Consider the following 21005-nt stretch of genomic DNA (forward strand, 5'->3'; position numbering starts at 1 on the left):
TAACCTCCAACCCACGACTGCCCCAACTTAATTTAACTATTACTTTCCCTCTTTCTAATAGTCACTGGCTATTTATGACCTTCAACCTTTTGTTATGCAGTGGGTGTTTATTTACCTGTTGTGCTCCACTTGGAGCCCGTCGTACTGCCACACCGTGAAATAAATGAGCCTTGGGGCTGTCAGTCTTTATTTGGAATGATGCTAGCTGTCTAACTGCTACTGTCCAAAGTGGTCCTTGACCAAATTGTTAATCAATAGATGATTTTTTAGACCCTTTAGCTATTTATGTACCTAATTTAGAAAAAGATAAATAGTGTTGATCAGAGAGCTGAAAACATTACAATTTTAATTTTGTGTCGTTTTTACGTTATTATTACCTTGTTGTTTGACTTATTTGATTCTTTGCTTCAGTAATTATTGTTTATTTGTAAATCAGGGATCTCCCTCAGTGGACTCTGAAATAAATAAAGATTTTATTGATTAACCCCCAACTGTGTGTTGCTCAGATGGCCACCCACCCCAGAAAATAAAGCTTTGGGCTTTTCATCATATGAAACTTTGCCCAATTGCTCCCCGGGTACTGTGGATAGGGCTGCCCACTGCTCCAGGCAAGTATGCTCACTGCCCCCTACTGTGTGTGTTCACTAGTGTGTGTATGTGGGTGTTTCACTGTACAGATGGTTTAAATGCAGAGGTCTAATTCCTCTGTGTGCAAAACACAGTAGGCTAATGGTTCTGAGTTCGGTTCGGTTAAGTCCAGTCCCATCCAGTCCAGTGAAATCCTTCAAAATGTTTGTTCAAAATGGTGCTCTAAGGCTTTTATCAAAGCAGCCAAGTCACAGTACAGGAAATGTAGATTCATTAGATTCATGCTGTTTTTGGCTAATTGGTTATTTGGCTTATCTATTATTATTATTATTATTATTATTATTGTTATTTAGTTTTTTTTGCATATCTCCTGATGTGCCTTCCTATCATTATTTTCTATTATACTCCAATCATTTCATAGAGCTTATTCAGTCTATACCTCTGCTCCACATTACGTCCACAAATAATGAACTTTATTAAATCTAACAATATGAAATATTATTTTTACATGAAGGCCTACACACTTAATTTTGCTTAACATCCAGATTGTTGGGTCTTGATGTTTTCGTGATGTGTTTTCAGATGTTGCACATGTATGCTGTTCAAAGCATCTCAAACAGTGAATGATATTCTGAAGCGATCACTTCAAAGCTTCATATTTCTCCCATCACTGAGGGACAGTCCAGGTTTATTTTATAGAAATGTGTTTGCTCTGTCTCCATAAGCTCTCTATAAAATCCATTAGTCCTGCGGCTGTTGCAGTCTTCATTTGTGCCTTGCCCAAATGGTTCCCCAAGGACCTTGGCAAGAAAGAAACATGTACTGTGGGGGAGAGCATCTGGTAGCTTTCTAGGTAAACTAATAATAATCAACTTTTCTCTCATGTTCATCATTTAACAGTTGTTGTTAGATTGAAGGTGTGGAGCGATCATGTATTGAACAGTGGATTTAAAATTGTACATTGCCTACATGTATTTGGCGTCCATGTGAGAAAACTTATTTGTTGTGAATTCATGCAGGATGCAGTGGAATAATACAGACATAAATTTTGAACCAGTCAGCAAATAGCTATGTCATTATGTCACCAATATCTCACCAAACAGTTCTTTGGCCCTGAGCACAGGTAAGTAACTGCATCTAGAAAACTGTGCTGAGCCTGGTTGGTAAGCGTTTCATGTTGAACCAAGTCTGCGTGAAAATTTCTGGCAGTACTTGGTCCAAGCAGCATGTGAATTGAAATAAATTCAAATGAACATGAAAACAGTAAAAATAATAATATTGACAGATTTATGCTGAGAAAATAATTATTTATTGCAGAATTTGTGGTTCTGCACTCCACAGTCCCCACAGTATAGTTCATAGGCAGTGTAATACAACACAGTTAATGTAGCCTCACATGTTGACTGGTTAGTAACAGGGTAATTAAAATAAGGTAACGTTTTGCAGTTCATTGGCTTCTAGAATTGCTTTATTTGGACAGTCGTCTCATAAATGGCACATTTCCTTCTTAAGAACATTTTTGACAACATGGAATAGATGACTGCACTGTTGTGTCCCACTTCCTTTAATATATATTAATTAAATGTTGACTCGTGAAGGATGAATGTTTTCTACACCTGTTTAAAATATGGATGAAGGGGTTAGCTTGATTCAGGTTGTGTGTTTTTTGAGAATTCAATGTTAATGTTGCAAACTTTCTAATGTAACAGTGCAATGATGAAGACATTAAAACATTGTCATTTTAATTACGAATGAATAATCTGTTCTTTGGAGCTGCCACACTGTTACATATAACACTGTCATCATTTGAAATGTAACCAGTGAAAACAAACCCCTATTAATTCCACCTCTTCCAACAACAAAATGTACAGTCATACACCACAAAAAAGGCTCTCCAGTAAAGCTGTGTGTGGGGCTGTGTTCTGTAGTCTTGGGACCAGTTCCTGAAACATTTACTCCTTAACAATATTGGGCTTGAAGTCATCTTGGACAGCCTTGGTGAGTTCATCTGCATACATCTCATACCTCCCTGTCATCTGCAGAAAGATATACAGTTTATGCAAGGGTGAGCATAAAGGCCAGGTTTACAACATCCACAGGTATTCAAACAATATTAATGACCTTCTTAAATCTTTATTTCATTCAGCATTTATGATAACATTGAGTGTGTTTACATGCACTTCATCTGACAGCTGCAGAAAATCAGATTTTCAGTCATTTGTTCAACATGTTTACATGCACTTGGTTTTTCTGATAATAGAAAAGAGTTTGGTCATTGGATTCCTGCACTGTGGTCCTCTGATAAGCTCCCAGAAGAAGGACGGGACAAAAATTCTAATTTCCTGCCTTGGCTTTATTTTAAACAGAGTTACTTTACTAGTAAATATGAATATATATCATCTAGAGAATGAAAATGGTAAAATTCCTAATTTTATCAAGCAGGTATTTGGCTTCAATATTGCTTCAAAAGTGTATCGTGTTAAATGTTGCTTGCTGTTTCCGGGACAGCTCTACCATCTATAAGCTAAAAAACTTGACTGCTGCGTTAAATCGAGGTCTCTTAATCGGACTTCTGTATACTGTTTACATGACCACTCGAATAATCAGGTAATTACTGAAATCTGTCAGTTATTTTTTGTGTGCAAGGTAAATGCAGTCAATGTTGTAATGCCTGCACTAAACTTTCCAAAATCTTGAAGGAAAGATTTAGGGATCCAGGCCTGTATTTCTTCAAGTGTCCTAGAGACAGAACACTCAACTGAGGTGTGCGACTTCTGCATAATGTATAAATTGATTATTGTTCAGCGAACTTCTTCTGAGACATTTGCTTAATATGTCAAAGCTTCAAGGGGTGGATCCCAACACTAGAGACTGAATTGGGAAAGTTTGTCATTTTATACTTTAACGCTTTATAAAATTCTCAATATATTACAAGAAAATGCTTACAATATTTTAATTGATCTGTTTAGCATGTGTTTCCTAACGCACCTTGAAGTTCCACTTGTCTGCAATTTGCTGGTTTAGGTTCAAGTCTAGTTCAACGACAAGTAACCCATCACGGATTCTGGATAGACCTGGGGACCGACTTCCGTCAGGTGCAGCCACGTAGCTGGAGCCATAAAAGCGGCCTAAGTCATGATGTGCTGGAAAGGAATTTAAAATAATGTGTCAATTAACAGTTGTTTAACACAATCGTTCAAGTTACATTAAATCCCTTTTCCAAGGCACATACGGAAACAATGTATGACTTCCGGGAAGTAACCTATTCAAACAGGCATGAACGCAAGTGCATTTACAACTCCCTGTTACTTCTGTTCTGTCCTCCCTGTCTCTGACTCGTGGTATATAGCTAGATAGCTTTAGTCATGTGTTGGCACCACTAGACATGACCTCTGACTTTCTCAGCTTGGTTGAGGCAAATAATTACCTTTCTTCCCATCTCCAGATGTGAACTCATTCTTGAAATATTCCTGGGTGAAAAGATGAGCACATTCAATGTAAAGCTTAGAATGTTCTTTTATAGGAGCTTGGAACAACAATAATAGAGGAGTCTGTCCTAAACAATTTGCAGCTGAAGGATAGTGTGTCATGAAACCTTCTTTAAAGGGCTGATAAAATGTCCAAACTTCTTAATAGTCCTCAAAACAAAAAAAAAAACATAAGTGTTTTGCTTAAGAGTCCAAATACATGCTTATTCAAGAAAGTGAGGTTACATGTTTTTGTATAATGTTATACATTAGAGTACATTTCTTTCAAAAGCTTTACTTTCTAATGTACAAAATGTCAAAGGCTACTACTGATATCAAACTGATGGCAAAGTGAATAGAAGGCTGAGTAAGACTGGTCCTCACCTTTATCTGGCTCACACATTCTTGTCAAATGTCATTTGTGTGGAATGAAAATAGAATTACCATATAACTACTTAAAAAGCCAAAAGTTTAAACTCTTTGGACTTTTCCTGAATATGTTTGTTTTCTTCATTATAAGCTACATACAGTCCCAACTCTGTTGATGGCACAGGTGAAACAGTGGTTGGCAATGGCAGCGTTTCTTGCTTCAATCGACCACATTGGTTCACTGTAACACAAATCCACTACTTATTTAGCAAAGTAACTTCATCTGTTCTTGTGGAAGAAAGACATCAGTGTATGGATCCTACCTGAGAGCGATCACTGTGGCTGAAGGGTTGAAGATGATCTCAGCTCCATGCATGCTGTACATGAACCAGTTAAGAGGGTGATGGCGGCCAAAGCAGATGTTCACACCTATCTTTCCAAACTGTGTCTGAAAGACACGGTGTCCTGTGTTGCCCTCCATATAGTATGTTGACTGATAAAAGAGAGACAGAAAACAGTGAATTTAAAACAAAAGGTGCAGAATGTGAACTCTAATTCAGGGGTATTATGACTCACATAACTGCAGCACGTTATATAGACCTCCCATTGAAGGAGAATATAAGTAATTGGACATATGGTCTACAATTGATTCTAAATGTGACATTAACATCAATGGGACAGTGACGTAATTCATACAACTAAAGCAGCTGCTGTAATTGTATAAAGAGTTTTTTGGGTGGGCCAAGAGCATGGTCTAGGTCCACTGATCCCAATCATATCCCCTTTGGTCAGCTTGGACAAAAGCCAAGTCAGTGAATATAGGTTAAACCAAATGAAGATAAACTAACTAGTGAACTGACTTGACACAGATGCATTTTAGCGACTCTTTCAATGTGCGTTAGCTAGCCAACTAGCTAGCGTGGTTGTGGGTGTAACACCATGTTGTTTGGTTTAACTAATCCCTAACCCTAACTTCACCAGCATCTTTCATGCTTTTTCCACTCATACTGAGTCTTTGCACAGCCACGGGTTTAGTTTCCTGCTGTAGCTGACGACTGGTAACTGCTGCTATAGAATGTCTTTGTTCTGAATTAGTGACAATGAAGGCAAAATTTATTAGGTACTTTATTAGGTACACTAGTACCTTGCTAGTAAAAGGTTGGACCCCCTTTTCTCTTCAGAACTGCCTTAATTCTTCGTGGCACACTTTCAACAAGGTGTTGGAAACGTTCCTCAGAGATTTTGGTTGGTTATTTGAGTTCCTGTTGCCTTTCTATCATCTGGAACCAGTCTGCCCATTCTCCTCTGACCTCTCACATCAACAAGGCATTTTCATCCACACAACTGACCGCTCACTGGATATTTCCTCTTTTTCGGACCGTTCTCTGTAAACCCTAGAGATGGTTGTGCGTGAAAATCCCAGTAGATCAGCAGTTTCTGAAATACTCAGACCAGCCCGTCTGGCACCAACAACCACGCCACGTTCAAAGTCCCTTAAATCCCCTTTCTTCCCCATTCTGATGCTCGGTCTGCACTTCAGCAAGTTGTCTTGACCACCTCTACATGCCTAAATGCATTGAGCTGCAGCCATGTGATTGGCTGATTAGCTATTTGTGTTAACAAGCAATTGAACATGTGTACCTAATAAAGTGGCTGGTGAGTGTACAGCCAATGAAAAACGGACATAAAATGTCGTGCTTCCCAAGGTGGTTTCATTTCTGTTGAAAGGACAAACGGCTCTTCTTAACATTTCATTTGCCGGTGCCTGAGCTAAGCCTACTAGTAAGGGGTGATCAGCGCTCATTATGTTCATTGTAAGTGGGATTTATGGTCATTAGTGTACAATCACTTCTAGTTGACCATAACACTAGTCTTGGCATGTGTAAACGTCCAGTAACAGAGTGTTCTATCAAAAATGACACTTTCTTTAACATTTTTACCTTCTGCTCTGACAGAGACAAGAATTCTTTTCTTGTGTAAATGGATAAGATATCCAGACACTTTATCTGCACTTAGAGAAGAACAGACACACTGACCTCATTGAAATCTCCCACACGTGGAATATGATTCTTTCTGCTTTTTCCCAGGACATTCCCACTGTTCGACACCACAACTGCCGTGTTCCACAGTGTTCCTCCATGAATCTCATCTCTCTCCAAAATGGGGGACACTACCACCATGTTGTACTTTTTTGCCAGCTAAAATCAAAAAAGAAAAACAGAATAAAAACAGGTTCTTTAAAATGTTTTGCATTTTTTTGTACGGACTGTATAGCTGACCACTTTCTGGATAGAGGTTAATGTTTGTTTCTTTTGGCATGAGATAAAATCATATAGTAACTAAACTAACCTTTCTTCCGTAAATGGTTCACTGTTGTTTACATAATTCAGCGAGGTGGCAGAGACATCTGATGTCAGATGTAAACTTCAGAAAGTGGCTGAAAGTGGGTGCTGGGCCACCAGATATAATTTGAAGTTTGGTTAGCGAAGTCCAATATGCATGCAATATTCTCTTTGACCCAACAACTTGACTTGTGTAGGACAGTAACTTGTAACTGCAGATTTTTGACACAGTTTTGACAGCAAATTCATGAACCAATAGGAAAGCTATTCCGATCAGAAAGCTAGTTTGCCTTATCCAATCACAACCCTGACTGGTTGCTGTCAGTCAAGGCTTTGGTAAGCTGTTGGTACCCACCTCTAATGGTGTTTTGACCGAGGGCATATGAGGACGTATTGGTATGTGATTCTAGCAGTATGTCTACATGTTAGGTAATAGAACAAAAACTATGGACATTCGATTTTGCAGTCAGTTATGTTAATAATATATGTTAATAAAATAATATTGTCATGAGCCGGGCTCCTGGGCCCCGGTGAGGGCTGCGAGAGCCAGCAGGAAGGCTTTTTGACTCTTTCTTGACTCCATACTTCCTAAACTTTATTACATAATTTTCCTTGGCAAAAATTTGGGAAGTGAAATGTATATGGCTTTAACACAGCTATCCATAAAAGTGGACAAAAGTATGCTACACAGCTTTCTTGAATTCTGTCAATTCTTTTGTGCATTTTCAGATATGTTAGTTATAAAGTCTGAGAAACCACGTGAGAAGGTGCATGTTTTAGGTGTGCAGTTGATAAGGCACAAACTATTACTTGGGATATTACCTGCCACTTCATTAAATACACCTCCTTGTATCTATACCCATTGTCCATTTTATCAGGGGCACTTTGTAGTTCCTCATTTAAAGACTGTAGTTCTTCTGTTTTCTGAATACTTTTTTCAGCCCATTTTACCGTTGACCAGCACACATACAGGACAGGTATTATATAGGTGGTGGATCATTCTCAGCACTGCACAGCAGGGACGTGGCAAGGTGTTTTCATTTGGGAGCAGAAATTGTAATCAGCAGATACGTCATGCAAAATGATTAGCCTTTTTTCATTTGATTTTTTTAAATTAAATTTCATGTAGGGATGCAACAAACGATCAATTTGATAGTCGAATACTGAAACGAATAACTGATTATTCAGATTATGAATCGCTACATTACCAAATAACTTATGCAGCTACTAGGTTTTAAATTTAGCTTGAGGTTGTTTTCTGCATTTGCTAACTAACGATGAAGATCAATAACCTTCAGGAATTCACTGTTTTAATTACCGTTCCTGCTGAGAAGATGCGCTCTTACAGTGCGGAGGGGAAAGTGGCGAATCATTTGTGGCAAACTTCTCTATAAACAGTTAACTGAACAACTTTGGGTAAACACTTAATTTCAGCGCTGACCCTTCGTCCGGCTGCTCTGCATATCCGCTGAGAACTGCGCCCTGAAACCGTTTGCGGAGACCTGCGAACTGCTTTTCTGCTCCAGCTCCATTAACGATACCAAAGAAGCTGCGTTTCGAAATACGCATCTTACCAAGACGAATCTTCTTCATCCAGTGATCCGAAGTTCCCTCTTCAGATGCTCCAACGTGGAGGATGGGCTCCCATAGTCAGCTGAGCTCGGCTTCACAAACAGAACGTCTGACGACCTGTTTTAAGTTTAACTCCACACTTTTGGGGATTCTGTTCTTGAGGCTGGTGTTAACTCTCCAGTGAGTGGTAATGCCAAAATGTCCTAGTGAGCGTGAGAAAGACGCGTAATGACGTCACCGACTAATCGACTACTAAATGAGATGAAACTAATTTGTCCGTCGATTTGAGTCGACTAAGTCGAATAATCTTTGCACCACTAATTACATGTCATAAAGCGCAATAATAAGTTGAGAGACAGCAATAGTGTAGTGTTCACTGAGCAAGAAAAGAGTTTTCACACAAGTCGTGAGGCTTTATTTTCCATGAGCTGTTGTTGGCCACAGCTGTGCCATACACAAGCAAGAGCTTTCTTTCTCCAATAACTCATTTGGTATTCATCTCGCGACTCGTTCACACTTAGGGGTGGCTTCTCGACCCGGATTCTACAATGGGTCCATAGCAAAAGAAACCCAGTTGTAGGAGCCTTTGTAAATATTTCAGTACTATTAAGGGGGCGAGCTGCACTAGGTGATGGGTTAGGTGACAAGTCAGGTGCTTATGACACTTACAGAATAGAGGAGTTGGAGTGGTGGGAACAAACAAAGCATGGGCTGGATTGTAATTCTGCTATTCAAGTTTCCTGAATAAACGGGAACACCACCCAACAGTTTGGACTGTTGTTCATTGGATGCGTGTGAAGGAACCTTCTACCCACCCGAGCAGGTGACTAACAAACAGGTTCTCCGATAGCCACTGCATCAGTGAATACATGCTGAAGAACACCAACCTAAAACGAACATGTAAGCATTCATTGAACATGCTACATTAGTTTTTAAAGAGAGTTTTTAAACAGCTCAGTGTGGCTGCTGTACTGAGAATAGTCCACCAACCAAAAATATCCAGCCAACAGCGTCCTGAGCAGTATCCTGTGACCACTGATGAAGCACTAGTGGAGGGCTAACACAAACTGTGCAGTAAAAGATGAGCTATCGTCTCTTTACATCTAGAAGGTGGACCAAAAAGTAAGAGTGTCTAATAGAGTGAAGAGTGTTTCAAACTCCAGCAGCACAGTTGTGTTATGATCCACTCGTACCAGCACAGCACTCACTAACACATCACTTCCACGTTAGAGTCACTGCAGTACTGAGAATGATCTACTACTCAAATAATACATTCCCTGTGGAGGTCCTGACCACTGAAGGACAGGGTGAAAGGGGGCTTAGAAATTATGCGGAGAAACAGACGGACTACAGCCTGTAACTGTGGAACTACAAAGCACTTCTTTGAAAAGAACCTGACAAAATGGTAGAGTATAGCTACAAGGAGGTGTACTTAATGACTGTAGTGTATAAGCATCATAGCTCTTGTGCAAAACTAAAGAAGCTAACATGGATATCGCTTTGATCTTCCGTAATGTTTTAGACAAAAAGTTTGACCATCTACCTCTTTGCAGAAGCGTGTGGTCAAGCCCTCTTCAGCAGATTCAGCGAATTCTGTCCATGGCCCCTTCTCTCTTGTACAGAAGGCAAAAGGCATCGCTGTGGGGATGGACACAAAAAAGTTATATTGCCCTCCAGAATTACTGCCACCCTTGATAAAGAATTCTATGAAAAAATCAGTTTGATCCTGACACAACAATCATGTCACAGTCATTTGCAGGCCGTGAAGAAAATCTAATGGATTTTAATTGCTATATCATGATATATCAGTTGATTATTGATATCTTCCCATTCATATTTTTCTATATCTTTTTTGAAAATTTAATCCTGGAGGTTCACTTAAAAATACTTGGAAAATGGAAAATACATTGCCAAATATATTGCCAAAAGTTTTTAACTCGTCTGTCTTTACACGTCTATGAAATTGAGTAACATCCCATTCTTAATCCATAGGGTTTAATATGATGTCGGCCCACCCTTTGCAGCTACAACAGCTTCAACTCTTCTGGGAAGGCTTTCCCCAAGGGTTAGGAGTGTGTTTATGGGAATTTTTGACCGTTCTTCCAGAAGCACATTTGTGAGGTCAGACGCTGATGTTGGACGAGAAGGCCTGGCTCACAGTCTCCGCTCTAATTCATCCCAAAGGTGTTCTACTGGGTTGAGGTCAGGACTCTGCAGGCCAGTCAAGTTCTTCCACACCAAACTGGCTCATCCATGTCTTTATGGACCTGCTTTGTGCAGTGGTGTGCAGTCATGTTAGAACAGGAAGGAGCCGTCCACAAACTGTTCCCACAAAGTTGGGAGCATGAAATTATCCAAAATCTCTCGATGCCGAAGCTTTAAGAGTTCCTTTCACTGGAACTAAGGGGCCGAGCCCAACTCCTGAAAAACAACCCCACACCATAATCCCCCCTCCACCAAACTTTACACTCGGCACAATGCAGTCAGACAAGTACCACCTCCTGGCAACCGCCAAACCCAGACTCGTCCATCGGATTCCCAGACGGAGCAGCGTTATTGGTCACACCAGAGAACACGTCTCCACTGCTCTAGAGTCCAGTGGCGGCTCTTTACACCACTGCATTCCATGCTTTGCATTGTGCTTGGTGATGCTAGGCTTGGATGCAGCTGCTCGGCCATGGAAACCCATTCCATGAAGCTCTCTACGTTCTTGAGCTGATCTGAAGGCCACATGAAGTTTGGAGGTCTGTAGTGATTGACTCTGCAGAAAGTTGGTGACCTCTGCGCACTATGCCCCTCAGCATCCGCTGACCCCGTTCTGTCATTTTACGTGTATGACCACTTTGTGGCTGAGTTGCTGTCGTTCCCAATCGTTTCCACTTTGTTATAATCCCACTGACTGTTGACTATGGAATATTTAGTAGTGAGGAAATTTCACGACTGGACTTGTTGTACAGGTGGCGTCTGATCACGGTACCACGCTGGAATTCACCGAGCTCCTGAGAGCGACCCATTCTTTCACTAATGTCTGTAGAAGCAGTCTGCAGGACTAGGGGCTCGGCTTTATACACCTGTGGCCATGGAAGTGATTGGAACACCTGGATTCAGTGATTTGGAAGGCTGAGTAAATATTTAATATGTATATATTCTTTGTAACTACTGAGAATATTCTGAATGTTGAGAACATCCAAGGGGGTTGAATACTTCTACAAGGCATATAGTGATGGAAATGGGTGGGTGTGGTAAACGTGGTAGTCCCCCCTGCCAAACTGGCCTGGCATCATACCAGAAACAAATCTGCTTAATTGGAGGACCATTTAGGCAAGGCAAATTCCAGAGTAACACTGATTCATATAAAGTTTATGGTAGCCCCAGAGTTAATTCAATCAGTGGGGGACCGAGACAATGAGGGCACAAGCGGAAACCTAGCTAAACTTGTTTTACTTTTTTTTTTTACAAGGAAATTACAAAAGTTCATCTGCTGTTGGTGTGGTGAGAGACTTTGGAAGTGCTGTTTCTAAACTGTTTTCTTTTTTATTCAGTTACCTGTTGTACGATGAATTCAAACTATTAAACTTCACTAGCTAGTACTAGCAGTGACTATTCGGCCTTAAGTTTGGGACATAAATTTCTAAACTTGTTTTAAAAAAATGACAGGAAAAAAAACCTGTACAATAAAGCACATTTCTGTGGTTCTAGATATGTCAGTACTAAGCTAACAACTATTCACATTACCATCTACATTTTACATTTTAAATAAACTTAAAATTAAAGCAATGCATTTTTTATTTCACAGATAATGCACTCGGGGTTCCCCAGTGTGTAGTAAGGATTCCTGGGTGGTGCTTGAGGAAGTGTGCAACTTTTAAAGGCCTCAAAATCTTATCACACTATTAGAATGAAAACAATGTGTACGTTGTTACTCACTCCAGGCTTCCTGGAAGCAGACTATATTGACCCCACAAAGAGCAGCTACCTCCACCATCTCACCTACTCGCTTGTGAAGAGCTGTAATCTATGAAAGAAGACATCAGTCGTCATAAATCCACTTGACTGAATGAACACTCAAAATTAGAGGTGAGGCCATGGAAGTGAAAAAGGATTAGAGGACTACAGTACGTGAGACTGATTTGTGTGGCTTAGGCTGTCTCTGTCTTACCTGGTCAAGCACAGGAGCATCAGTGGGAAGAACTATCTTGTTCTGGATGAGTCCCACACGGACAATCTTAGGTGGCCTGAGCTGCTCTGGTGCTGCCTCAAACACATACCCCTGCAAGTCAAAATCCCTGTCCTGTGCTGCCTCCACTGCACTCTGAGGCAGGATTAACTTCCTGTAATTCAATTATATCTTAGTTAATAGATACAATGAACTGAAGCGTAGATGACCAGCTGAGGCTTAAATCTCATTCACCATGAGATTTAGAGGACCCTGATCTCATCTAAGCTCAAACGAAACACCGTACATGAATCATTCCACACTTATTTGGATTATTATTTCGTTTGTTTTTCGATTTTTTTAAACAACCTTTACTTTAAAAAGCTAGACTATTCTTTGTGTTTTAGTGACCCGCTTTTTAAAACAAAAGCAGCACATCAAACAGTTCCATAGCATGTTTATATGATTTTTACAGAAAAATGTTTTGTTTTGGTAGCACAGGCTCATATTCCAGCATGAGACTATTCAAATTATAGTGTATAGTAACCTCTAATACCCAAGTAAAACACACTATGCAATACAAAGTCGTGCTTAAAGAAACACTGTAGTAGAGTTAAAGAAAGGCATCCATATCCTTTTTAATGTCAACGGACTTGGAAGATGAAATGTACTCCTGTTCGATGTCTTTACTCTTTCATACCCAAAGAGAGTTATTTTACAAAATGTAATAGCTATATGAAAGCATGCAGCGGTGTTTAACATGCCTCGTGCCTCAAGCACTTGCTAGCCTTCACTCTTCCAAAGATAAGGACCTAGCTAAAGGGTGAGAGCTGGCTATGATTAAACCGTTGAAAAAAATAAAAAGAAAAGAAAAAAAAAAATCACATAAGAGACGCTACTAACTCTTTTACACTACCAACTGATGCTCTTCACTGGGTACTAGTCCTAAAACACCTATAGGAAACCACTACCTTACAGAAAAGGTACAGCCTTTGTTGAGAAGGCTGGTTTTGCTTAGCAAACACTGCAAACCCCCCCACCCCTAAAAAACCCCACCTAACTAACACCTTCCGTGTGCCTCCCTGCCATGAATGAAATTTAGAAAATCCCTTTTAAAACTTTTTTCAGAACTTTTGCATTTCAGTTGATTTCAGTTCAGTTCAATGGGCCAGTGCAATTTATAACTGGAAAAAATTCAAGTTCGATGGGTCATGTGCAATCTTCCTTTTTGTTTACGTTTTGCTGAGTGTAAATTTGGATAGTATTTTAATTATCTTATCTTTTTATTTTTCTCTTTCTACTTTTTTTTTGCACCGAGAATGAGAACCTGTGTGTGATTTTTAAAGCGATGAAGTTCATGATAAGAAGCCAGGTGTGAGGGAAGATCTTAAAGGACAACTCTTCTTTTTTAAAGCTCTCCATTCTGTAGCACGGTACTTGGGATCCCATGTCAGTGCCTTAAAAATGAAATAGCACAGTTTCCCAATCCCGTCTCTGGGCTATCCTTGCGTTGCAAAACCACTGCTTTCTCTGCATCACTGCCCTCATAAACAGGTTTGTGTAAATATTGACATCATTGAGTGTAAGGACACCATCAGGATACTCAACAATCTGGTCAGGAGAGAGATGATAACATTTAGCAGGGATAAAGGGGAAAGGGGCAGTTTGTCCCGTTCTGTGTTCAACGGTTAAATAACGCCTCTCTTGTTCCACCCCTAACATCCTGTGGGCTACTTCAAACACTAATTACTTTGTTTCTGTCAGTATGATGTCCAGAATATGTAACTACTAAAATAACCTTTTAGCATGTAATTGCAGGGGTTCAATGAAGCACAAGTTAACCCTTTTACCAGCTAGAAATGAAAGACCGGGTCAACGTCACATCCCAGCATGGGGGTTAACGTGTCCAGCATTCAGGCTGTTTGTGGACAGACTGGGCAAAGTCTGTGACCAATCATTTACAGGCTGAATCTCAGGACCACTAAAAGGTCTGGTTTAATTTGGGTTAATGGTCTCTCTTATTCTTAAATATATACACATACATATGGTAAATATTGCAGCTTGTTAAAAATGATTCTTAAAATGTTCTTTAATGAAGAAAGTGGTGCTATATAGAACCATAAACAATCAAAGAACCTTTTGTCTTGTTACAATCGAAGAAGCCTTTTTTTGGTACTATATAGAACCCTTTTCAAACAGGTTCTGTAGAACCATCTACAGCACGTTCTCGATCAATCTGAACAAGTCCTTCACGATGCGAGGAGCACTGTAACCGTGCGAGGGTTCTCTGGGTGCTTATTTCTTTAGGAAAGAACCCTTGAAGAACCATTTTCTAAGAGTGTAGGTTAAATGTCAAATCTTTAACATTATAAGACAAACATGACATAAATTACCAGAACTAAGTCTAAGTCTATGCCGTTATACCGGACTTCACAGGGGATCATGGCTGAAAGGTAACACGTCAGCACGTGTCTGCACTTACTTGAGATCTTTTCCGTATAGAATCCGCTTAAGCTCTTTGAGTTCCGCTTCAGGGACGTGAGCCTCCAGCGTCTTTTCGACAGATTCAAACGAGCTTTCCGACATTCTGAGGGTTGCTGCAGCTGTTAGTGCTGTCGCTGAAAAGCCTCCGGCCAGCGCGCTCCTTCAGCGGGTCAGGCCCTGAAATAAGCCGCGACTGCAGGGCTGCTGTCTGCACGCTGTAATGTGGCCTAATGTCCACTGGGCTCTGGTCACTGGGAGGCCGTTGTGTTAACTGTTTCAGACCCTAAGACGGTAATCAGGATGATGGACACTGGTCTACTGGTCACTGGTCATTGACAGTAACGTTCTCAGCTGGCTTAACACCGCAGGCATAATTAATAATTAATAATGTATTATTCGCCTTGCTACTGACAGACGTTCTTCCACTTTGTGTAGCAGAGTCTATATATTCACTGTAACTGCAGCATGTTTTAGAAGAAATACTGATGTGGAAACAGCAAGTCTTAGAATCCATAGCGCTCTCTCTCTTTCTCTCTCTCTCTTACTCTCTCTCGCTCTCTCTCTCTTTCTCTCTCTCTCTCTTTCTCTCTTTCTCTCTTTCTCTCTCTCTCTCGCTCTCTCTCTCTCTCTTTCTCTCTCTCTCTTACTTTCTCTCTCGCTCTCTCTCTCTTTCTCTCTCTCTCTTTCTCTTTCTCTCTCTTTCTCTCTCTCTCTCTCGCTCTCTCTCTCTCTCTGTCTCTCTCTTGCTCTCTCTCTCTCTTACTCTTTCTCTCTCTGTCTTTCTCTCTCTTACTCTCTCTCTCTCTTGCTCTCTCTCTCTTGGTCTCTCTCTCTCTTACTCTCTCACTCTCCTTTCTCTCTTTCTCTGTCTCTCTTACTCTCTCTCCCTCTCTCTCTCCCTCTTGCTCTCTCTCTCTTGCTCTCTCTCTCTTCCTCTCTCTTTTACTCTTTCTCTCTCACTCTCCTTTCTCTCTTTCTCTCTCTCTCTTACTCTCTCTACTCTTTCTCTCTCTGTTTCTCTCTCTCCCGCTCTCTCTCTCTTTCTCCATGTATATATAAATGATGTTTATATAAAATAAAAAATAATTCCTTTTGAACTGAGTGTCATACAGTTATGAAAGGATGATAGTATTTTAATTTGTAAATAATTTATTTTGGGTTTACATCATGAAGGCTAAATGCGACAACTTCTAATTGTGTTCAGCACATTTTTTAAAAAATGTGTCTGATTTTTACATAAAAAAAAAAAAAAATTTTACATACATATACACACACACACACACTCATATACATAGAATATATATAAAACTCGATTCTTAGATGCATCGTCATGCGGATGTGAAGGATTCTGAATGGATTCACAAATGTCAAAAAACAAATTTTCTAAATTTTAATTTATTATGTAATGTTGACGGAATGCAAAAGGCGGATCTTAGAAATGTGGCAGTGCAGTGCCGGACAGTCTGTAGCTTGCACATAACAAAAACCAGCACCCTCTGTGTTCTTTCCTTGCTCTGCTTTAAGCTTCAGCTATAGCTGCTTTCCTCCGATCACCAGAAAACCTTTCCTCAAGCGTGGAATAGTTCCTTGTAAAATGTCTCTCAACGTTCGGCTGTTTTACCAGGCTGAAATCAGCTTCTCATTCTCAGGCTTCTTGTTTGAATTTTCCCATTCCACCTTAAATTTTGCCTGAGGCACCGAATATAAATGCGGCACCATTTAAGGTGGAACGGGAAAATTTGAAAGAGAATCTGACTTTTTCTTTGCAGCTTTTTAGTGTTTGACAGTCTCTCGTTGCAGATTTAATGTTCCAGGAAACCAGCGGCGTTGCTTATAAAGTTCATTCATCTCCAAATGTTTGTCTTAAATCTCCGTCTTTGTTGGAAATAAATTCATTATGGATCATTACAAATACTTTGCTTTAAAAGTTTCAAGTACTTACACAGTGAGAAAATAGAAATCCTGTATAGAAAAAAGAAAAAAGATGCATTAAGATACATCGATAATCTTTTTATTCATGGCCTTGACTGAGCCTCTCCTACTGATGAGGGATGTAAATTTAACATTTTTACATTTTGTTAACATTTATGGAAAGAAAAATTGGGGAAAGTGTCCTCTTTGCGATGGTTGACTCTCTCCAGAGGGCGTTTGGGTGACACAAAAAAAATTTGCCCCCATCAGTGTGAGGCTTAAACGCTGTCCTCTGACGTTACCTTCAAGCTTCTCTTTATCTTTTTTTTCCTCAACTCTTTCCGTATACTCCTCCATTCAACCATGACAGTGCATACTCACTCCTGGACAAAGTCAGGATCATGTTTTCTGACTTTTCCATGGGGGTTATGGACCCTGGGAAATCAGTTACCATTCAGGACGAGGATGTGGAGATGGTCCTGTGAACTGTCTGGATAATTTATGTCCCTTTTACCCCATTAAAGTCTCTGACAGTCCAATTGTGAGTTATATTCGAAAACCTGCTCTTGCATCAATTCTTTTTTTGGGAGAGTTTAAGGTTGTCACAGACTTCTTTCAAATAGTCAGAGGCAGTATTCAACCAATTTAATTTAAAATCAACTAGTATAAGATTCTCTGAATTCTTATAAAAAGATAAATAAACATGGCTGTAGGGCATCTTTATAACCCCACTAAGACAACAAGTCTTAAGTCTTGCCCTGTTTGCCCTGTTACTCCAGTTTGAGGGCTAAACGTAATATTTTTATACTGTGACTGAATTATGGACTCGGACTTTGAAGCCTGTAAAATTTAGGAAACATACACAGCGGTCCCTGTTCTTACAATAAGTGGTTAAAGGGACAAGGCTTGTCTCTCTGTGTACAGACTCCATGGAGACAAGTGTTTAGAATAGCGGAAGGGAGGGAGAGAGAGAGAGAGAGAGAGAGCGAGAGAGAGAGAGAGAGAGAGAGAGAGAGAGAGCGAGAGAGAGAGAGAGAGAGCGAGAGAGAGAGAGAGAAATTAATGAAGCTCGGGGATAAAACCGTATATGACATAAAAAATCTTAAGCCAGCAGTTATTGCTTAGTTCAGTGGTGACGCTGCCAGGGAGAGAAGCGCAATACTTTACCGCAGCCTGTCACTGTCGTCAAAGTTCCTAGCATTGTTTTGAGACTTTTGTCACATGTGGCTGTAGTCAACAATCATTTAAAACCCCGTTTTAGTACTTTTGCAACCACTGGATATCATGCTAAGTATTTCTTTACTGTAATTTCTCTGAATGCACTGCTGACAGGGTCAGCTGGAAAAAGATTTTCTCATCAGCTCGGAAACGATGTTTGTTACTGTGATACTTGGAGGTAAGTCCAGGATGATATTATGCAAAATTATACCCGATTCAGCAGCTCTGTCAAATTAGACTTAGATAGCATACATTTGTACTGTACGTAGAAAACAAGCTATGTTATGTGCTTTACCTGGGTTTATTTTTCTCTACTGTATTAGAGGGAAGAGTGGAGATATTTAACCTAAACTGCAGGATTGTAAACTTTGTCCATTGCTTAAAAGAAAGGTGCAGTCTGGATCCTCAAGGTATTTTCTGATTTCTAAATCTCCTGTTATATAAATACTTAGAAAACTTTTTGATTAGCTTAATATACTGTTAACTGTACACAAAAGAATAGTAATAGATTACGTCGCTATAGAGATTCAACACATAAATGAGCAGGAAAGTAAGTGTAAAAATATGATACAAATGGACCCTCCTTTGCTGTAGGGAGTGTGGACCTGATGGACAGGACTGGAGAATTAATGAACCTGACAGAAAGCGAGCGCAGTACAGACCTTCTAAGCACTTTACTGAGAGACAGACAAAGCTACATCTTAATATGTGTGTCACGTGAGTCTGTCTTGAAATAATAACCCAAGAGCATTTTTCTTTCCTGCAGCTACGTTATAAGTTTTAAGTAAAACTATATTTAACGCAGGCATTGAGGGCAGTGAAGACCTTCATTATTCCACAATACATGATGCGGACATGGGGAACAGCAATCCAGAGTTAGAAGGTAAAACTGAGCGATCAAGACTCTTATGTCCTACTTTGAGCATTTTACTAGATTTTAAGATCACAGTTCTACCAGTGAGAGAAGATGGCATCCTCACATATGTGTACTTTTTCATATATATATATATATATATATATATATATATATATATATATATTTACTCAGCTTTAGTAAATATTCTGAGTTGCCAGTTTGGTACATATGTCTTACATCTACTTACAGGGTATTTACCGTTTTATCAGGCACAGCACCTGCAAGCTGTGCAGGACTGCAGCTCATCTGTTGCTGTGTTTGTCACACACCTTCTACCCCATCCATCAATAGAAAGGGAGCATTATAGGACCACCACAGACTAGATATATTACCTGGATGGGCAGTTATAAGCACAGCAATGACACCAACATGATAGTGGCAGGGTATTTTACTGCTATGACTTATAAACAGCTTTGCCACCATTTTTTGAGTTTGAAAAATGAAATGTGTCAGCTCACAATGATTTTAGGGTAAGATCTACTGTCAGAGTGGACACTCAACACACTTCAGTAGATCTAGTAGTCTAGTAAAGTAATAGAAAGGCAATGGAAAGGGGGGATCAGCAAATTGCAAAGACCAGGAGATGTTTCTCTCTTTCTCGTACCAATCAGCTGAGTCTTTCTACGAAACGTTAGAAGATATAATGCCCATAACAAAGGTAATTTGTCTTTGAGCGAGAGCTGGTACTGGCAGTTAGACGCTGCTGATATGCTGAGATCCCCAAGTAATATCTAATCAGCGGAGGTCCTATTGTGAGCTGTCTATTTCCATTAATAGGTGGGATAGAGGGTGGCTTGGCTGACATAGTGCAGCAACGTGGCCTACAGTCAAAAATATACCTACAATGTATCGCTGCATGTTCTCCTAAGAAACGGGCACCTCTGCATATTTTTGTATTCTATTTGCTAAGCAACAAAATGAATGAGCTTTGTCTTATATTACTGTAGCGATCTTCAGAAAGCTGTCAAATCCTTCAAAAAAGCAGCCCAAAAAGGGTCCCCCAAAGAAAGGATCTGTCAATCAACTCAAGATTAAAACTGGCACCACCTCCATGAAGAGCATCATATCAGCACCCAGCACCTGAAAAACTCTGCGACTGAACAGCTGAAGAACTTTGCCCATCCTAGTTTGTCCCTCATGGAACAATATCCGGTTAAGTGAACATCTCACGTGCCAACTGGGTTTCACAATAAAAGACAAGCGCTGACTTTTACTTCTTTAAACGATCAAAGATGTTATTTACATTTGTTAATTAGTAAAAGAGAAAGTGGTTGTAAAGGTGGTAAACAAATGGCCATATAGTTAAAAAGACTAATGTTTTTGTGTGCATTATATGAAACGTAGCGTATTTTACGTTCATCAAAATATGTTAGTTTAATTGCAGGGACCCCGTGGAGATTTTGGTGCCTTATTTTTGATTAAATACATTAACATGCTTATACTGATAAAAAACTGTATAAGGTTAAAGAATTTTTTGTCTAATGTTTTCTTTGATGCTGCAGACTAGCTGTATATGGGGTTCAGTAATTGTCCAATTCAAGAGTGTAGATAATGAACGCTAGATTCATTAAAAATAAAAAATAAAAAAAAACAAAAATACTGACTCAGGTATAGTCGATCTTGTTTTTTATCACTGCCTGAAGGAGAAAAAAAAATGCTAATGTGGAAAAACTTTGAACATTACAATATGCAGACCTTCCAGAGTGATATTCCTGATAATTAAATTAATTATACTTACATCCCTGATGATTTAGCTCTTTACTATTTTTGCATGCACCTTTTAATAACTTTTAGAATACCCAGGTAAAAACCATTTCCATAAAACACTAAATCCGTCCAATGGCACATCTCTAATGGTTAAGGACTACATGGGTCAATGAGGCCTGATCTTAGATCAGTGCTCTTACTCTGCTTGATAATTAGAGGTCTGACCCGTAACTTACTCATAACAGAGTACTACTGGCTCCCAAGTGGGTTTGTGC

General features: G+C 39.7%; 2 protein-coding genes across 3 annotated transcripts; one reads left to right on the plus strand and one right to left on the minus strand.

Annotated features, from left to right (window-relative positions):
• Nucleotides 1-1874: 1874 nt before the first annotated feature.
• On the minus strand, nucleotides 1875-15230 carry upb1 (ureidopropionase, beta). Its single transcript, XM_017719102.2, has 10 exons — nucleotides 14977-15230; nucleotides 12498-12669; nucleotides 12266-12353; nucleotides 9882-9976; nucleotides 6461-6622; nucleotides 4748-4917; nucleotides 4584-4665; nucleotides 4016-4058; nucleotides 3577-3731; nucleotides 1875-2624 (listed from the first exon to the last, which is right to left on the minus strand). Exons 1-10 carry the CDS (start codon nucleotides 15078-15080, stop codon nucleotides 2541-2543), a joined length of 1155 nt encoding a protein of 384 aa, XP_017574591.2. The 5' UTR covers nucleotides 15081-15230; the 3' UTR covers nucleotides 1875-2540.
• Nucleotides 15231-17964: 2734 nt separating this feature from the next.
• Nucleotides 17965-20574, plus strand: LOC119262745. 2 transcript variants are annotated; one of them, XM_037535947.1, is made up of 5 exons: nucleotides 17965-18285; nucleotides 18431-18517; nucleotides 18702-18824; nucleotides 18913-18990; nucleotides 19971-20574. In XM_037535947.1, exons 1-5 carry the CDS (start codon nucleotides 18261-18263, stop codon nucleotides 20105-20107), a joined length of 450 nt encoding a protein of 149 aa, XP_037391844.1. In that variant the 5' UTR covers nucleotides 17965-18260; the 3' UTR covers nucleotides 20108-20574. The 2 variants fall into 2 exon arrangements, with proteins under 2 accessions (XP_037391844.1, XP_037391845.1); XM_037535948.1 differs by having other exon boundaries at nucleotides 18702-18815.
• Nucleotides 20575-21005: the final 431 nt, after the last annotated feature.

Source organism: Pygocentrus nattereri, chromosome 28, assembly GCF_015220715.1.
Source record: "Pygocentrus nattereri isolate fPygNat1 chromosome 28, fPygNat1.pri, whole genome shotgun sequence".
Taxonomy (NCBI): Eukaryota; Metazoa; Chordata; class Actinopteri; order Characiformes; family Serrasalmidae; genus Pygocentrus; species Pygocentrus nattereri.